Source organism: Oncorhynchus keta, unplaced genomic scaffold (assembly GCF_023373465.1).
Source record: "Oncorhynchus keta strain PuntledgeMale-10-30-2019 unplaced genomic scaffold, Oket_V2 Un_contig_20571_pilon_pilon, whole genome shotgun sequence".
NCBI classification, from domain to species: domain Eukaryota; kingdom Metazoa; phylum Chordata; class Actinopteri; order Salmoniformes; family Salmonidae; genus Oncorhynchus; species Oncorhynchus keta.
The window spans coordinates 1-5,000 of NW_026282084.1; the positions used below are offsets into that span (position 1 = coordinate 1).

A 5,000-nucleotide genomic window follows, 5' to 3' on the forward strand; every position below is an offset into this window, starting at 1 on the left:
TACCTCATACCAAGACTACAGGTACAGACTATACACTACCTCATACCAAGACTACAGGTACAGACTTCACTATACATTACCTCATACCAAGACTACAGGTACAGACTTCACTATACACTACCTCATACCAAGACTACAGGTACAGACTTCACTATACACTACCTCATACCAAGACTACAGGTACAGACTATACACTACCTCATACCAAGACTACAGGTACAGACTATACATTACCTCATACCAAGACTACAGGTACAGACTATACATTACCTCATACCAAGACTACAGGTACAGACTATACATTACCTCATACCAAGACTACAGGTAAAGACTTCACTATACTCTACCTCATACCAAGACTACAGGTACAGACTACATTACATTACCTCATACCAAGACTACAGGTACAGACTTCACTATACATTACCTCATACCAAGACTACAGGTACAGACTATACATTACCTCATACCAAGACTACAGGTACAGACTATACACTACCTCATACCAAGACTACAGGTACAGACTTCACTATACATTACCTCATACCAAGACTACAGGTACAGACTATACATTACCTCATACCAAGACTACAGGTAAAGACTATACATTACCTCATGCCAAGACTACAGATACAGACTTCACTATACACTACCTCATAACAAGACTACAGGTACAGACTTCACTATACATTACCTCATACCAAGACTATAGGTACAGACTTCACTATACACTACCTCATACCAAGACAATGCATAGTGCCAACTGTAAAGTTTGGTGGAGGAGGAATAATGGTCTGGGGCTGTTTTTTTCATGGTTCGGACTAGGCTCCTCAGTTCCAGTGAAGGGGAATCTTAACGCTACAGCATACAATGACATTCTAGACGATTCTGTGCTTCCAACTTTGTGGCAACAGTTTGCTGAAGGCCCTTTCCTGTTTCAGCATGATAGTGCCCCGTGCACAAAGCGAGGTCCATACATAGTTTATCGAGATTGGTGTGGAAGAACTTGACTGGCCTGCACAGAGCACTGACCTCAACCCCATCGAACACCTTTGGCATGAATTGGAATGCAGACTGCGAACCAGGCCTAATCGCCCAACATCCGTGCCCCGATCTCACTAATGCTCTTGTGGCTGAATGGAAGCAAGTCCCCTCAGCAATGTTCCAACATCTAGTGGAAAGCCTTCCCAGAAGAGTGGAGGCTGTTATAGCAGCAATGTTCCTACATCTAGTGGAAAGCCTTCCCAGAAGAGTGGAGGCTGTTATAGCAGCAATGTTCCAACATCTAGTGGAAAGCCTTCCCAGAAGAGTGGAGGTTGTTATAGCAGCAATGTTCCAACATCTAGTGGAAAGCCTTCCAAGGAGAGTGGAGGCTGTTATAGCAGCAATGTTCCAACATCTAGTGGAAAGCCTTCCCAGAAGAGTGGAGGCTGTTATAGCAGCAATGTTCCAACATCTAGTGGAAAGCCTTCCCAGAACAGTGGAGGCTGTTATAGCAGCAATGTTCCAACATCTAGTGGAAAGCCTTCCCAGGAGAGTGGAGGCTGTTATAGCAGCAATGTTCCAACATCTAGTGGAAAGCCTTCCCAGAAGAGTGGAGGCTGTTATAGCAGTAAAGGGGGAGACCAACTCTATATTAACACCCATGATTTTGAAATGAGATGTTGGACGAGCAGGTAGTGTAGCGTACATATCACATGTTGTATCGCTGAATATGCGCGAGAACACTTACTGGTTACTGTTAGCAGCAAACATCGAGTCAGCCGTCAGTTCAGAAGGTCCAGCTTGTTTACATGTGAGTCTCCAACTTTTAGCCAATGGCCATTCAGGATACAACCACTTCTAATGGACCATCTCTCTCCCAGCCAATGGCCATTCAGGATACAACCACTTCTAATGGACCATCTCTCTCCCAGCCAATGGCCATTCAGGATACAACCACTTCTAATGGACCATCTCTCTCCCAGCCAATGGCCATTCAGGATACAACCACTTATAATGGACCATCTCTCTCCCAGCCAATGGCCATTCAGGATACAACCACTTATAATGGACCATCTCTCTCCCAGCCAATGGCCATTCAGGATACAACCACTTCTAATGGACCATCTCTCTCCCAGCCAATGGCCATTCAGGATACAACCACTTATAATGGACCATCTCTCTCCCAGCCAATGTAATAGAGTCCAGAACGTGCCGGAAGATCACAGCTAGCTTGAACTGGTACCGATGGAGCTATCCAATTGGTGCCTTTTTAAAAACATAGATGAATCTGTTGGTACGGTCTCTTCCCTGTGTAAATAAAAGCTACAAACAAGGACCACAGTGCCGTGTGTTTGTGAGCAGACTGGTTTGAACCTGGGATGGGGACAGTGAAGGAACCTCTACTGGTACAAGGACCACGGTGCCGTGTGTTTGGGAGCAGACTGGTTTGAACCTGGGATGGGGACAGTGAAGGAACCTCTACTGGTACAAGGACCACGGTGCCGTGTGTTTGGGAGCAGACTGGTTTGAACCTGGGATGGGGACAGTGAAGGAACCTCTACTGGTACAAGGACCACGGTGCCGTGTGTTTGGGAGCAGACTGGTTTGAACCTGGGATGAGGACAGTGAAGGAACCTCTACTGGTACAAGGACCACGGTGCCGTGTGTTTGGGAGCAGACTGGTTTGAACCTGGGATGGGGACAGTGAAGGAACCTCTACTGGTACAAGGACCACGGTGCCGTGTGTTTGGGAGCAGACTGGTTTGAACCTGGGATGGGGACAGTGAAGGAACCTCTACCGGTACAAGGACCACGGTGCCGTGTGTTTGGGAGCAGACTGGTTTGAACCTGGGATGGGGACAGTGAAGGAACCTCTACTGGTACAAGGACCACGGTGCCGTGTGTTTGGGAGCAGACTGGTTTGAACCCGGGATGGGGACAGTGAAGGAACCTCTACTGGTACAAGGACCACGGTGCCGTGTGTTTGGGAGCAGACTGGTTTGAACCTGGGATGGGGACAGTGAAGGAGGGGGGCAGCTTATATTTCTCCTGTTTACAGACTTGTTCAAGTGTTCATCATTACACGTGTTTCAGGGAAATGTTTCATATCCCAACTACCCCTGAGACACCTGCAGGGAGTAGGGTCACGACCAGGGACACGACCATGGACACGACCAGGGACACGACCAGGGTCACGACCAGGGTCACGACCAGGGTCACGACCAGGGACACGACCAGGGTCACGACCAGGCACACGACCAGGGACACGACCAGGGTCACGACCAGGGACACGACCAGGGCAGGGTCACGACCAGGGTCACGACCAGGGACACGACTAGGGTCACGACCAGGGACACAACCAGGGTCACGACCAGGGACACGACCAGGGTCACGACCAGGGACACAACCAGGGACACGACCAAGGTCACGACCAGGGACACGACCAGGGTCACGACCAGGGACACGACCAGGGCAGGGTCACGACCAGGAGACGACTAGGGTCACGACCAGGGACACAACCAGGGACACGACCATGTCATCAGTTCCTACCCCCCTCCCCGTTAGCACCAACAGTATGTCATCAGTTCCTCCCCCCTCCCGTTAGCACCAACAGTATGTCATCAGTTCCTACCCCCCTCCCCGTTAGCACCAACAGTATGTCATCAGTTCCTCTCCTCCCCCCTCCTCGTTAGCACCAACAGTATGTCATCAGTTCCTCTCCTCCCCCCTCCTCGTTAGCACCAACAGTATGTCATCAGTTCCTCTCCTCCCCCCTCCTCGTTAGCACCAACAGTATGTCATCAGTTCCTCTCCTCCCCCCTCCCCGTTAGCACCAACAGTATGTCATCAGTTCCTCCCCCCTCCTCGTTAGCACCAACAGTATGTCATCAGTTCCTCTCCTCCCCCCTCCCCGTTAGCACCAACAGTATGTCATCAGTTCCTCCCCCTCCCCGTTAGCACCAACAGTATGTCATCAGTTCCTACCCCCCTCCTCGTTAGCACCAACAGTATGTCATCAGTTCCTACCCCCCTCCCCGTTAGCACCAACAGTATGTCATCAGTTCCTCTCCTCCCCCTCCCCGTTAGCACCAACAGTATGTCATCAGTTCCTACCCCCTCCTCGTTAGCACCAACAGTATGTCATCAGTTCCTACCCCCCTCCTCGTTAGCACCAACAGTATGTCATCAGTTCCTCTCCTCCCCCCTCCTCGTTAGCACCAACAGTATGTCATCAGTTCCTCCCCCTCCCCGTTAGCACCAACAGTATGTCATCAGATAGGGTAAGTAAGGGTAAGTAATCCTTCTCACCCCCAACAAGATTTAGATGCAAGTGGCTGTTCCACTGGTTGTCATAAGGTGTATGCACCAATTTGTAAGTCGCTCTGGATAAGAGCGTCTGCTAAATGACTTAAATGTAATGTAATCAGTTCCTCCCCCTCCCCGTTAGCACCAACAGTATGTCATCAGTTCCTCCCCCTCCCCGTTAGCACCAACAGTATGTCAGTTCCTCTCCTCCCCCTCCCCGTTAGCACCAACAGTATGTCATCAGTTCCTCCCCCCCTCCCCGTTAGCACCAACAGTATGTCATCAGTTCCTCCCCCCCCCCCCACAGGTACTCGTGGCGAGGCTGATGCCCAGAACATCACGGTACTGGCTATGTGGATGATAGAACACCCCGGAACAGAGGAGGACGAGGATGACAGTCACTCTAGAGGACAGGGGTCAGACAGCTCCTCGTGCCCAGGGGCCACAGCCTCGGGCGGGGGTAAGAGTCTGGAGAGGAGCTACCTACACTCCCCTGGAGATATGCCCAACGCCGACTCCGCAGACATGGAGGAGGGCTTCAGCGAGAGGTACAGTAACTGAAGCTGTTGTAGAGGACAGCCCCTCGGGGTCAGATATGCCTGTCTCCAGTCTTCTGTTTACACATAGTGTGTGCTGAGTAGTACTCCCTGACGAAGGCCATGCAGCCGGAGGGTTTTAAACTCTGTTTCCATTGAACATGCCATACAAGA

The 5,000-nt window shown here is 50.5% G+C and overlaps 1 protein-coding gene and 1 long non-coding RNA gene across 2 annotated transcripts in view; one reads left to right on the top strand and one right to left on the bottom strand.

Moving 5' to 3' along the window:
- Window positions 1-911: 911 nt before the first annotated feature.
- On the bottom strand, window positions 912-3,013 carry LOC127920794 (uncharacterized). Its single transcript, XR_008107405.1, has 3 exons — window positions 2,936-3,013; window positions 2,620-2,777; window positions 912-2,540 (listed from the first exon to the last, which is right to left on the bottom strand). It is a non-coding gene; the product is annotated as an uncharacterized LOC127920794 (long non-coding RNA).
- Window positions 3,014-3,148: 135 nt separating this feature from the next.
- Window positions 3,149-5,000, top strand: part of LOC127920795 (probable E3 ubiquitin-protein ligase HERC1) — a 20,648-nt gene continuing 18,796 nt past the window's right edge. Inside the window, exons 1-2 of the mRNA XM_052504811.1 lie at window positions 3,149-3,557; window positions 4,598-4,838. Of these exons, the coding sequence (XP_052360771.1) occupies window positions 3,149-3,557; window positions 4,598-4,838 (650 nt within the window). The remainder of the gene's footprint in view (window positions 3,558-4,597; window positions 4,839-5,000) is intronic.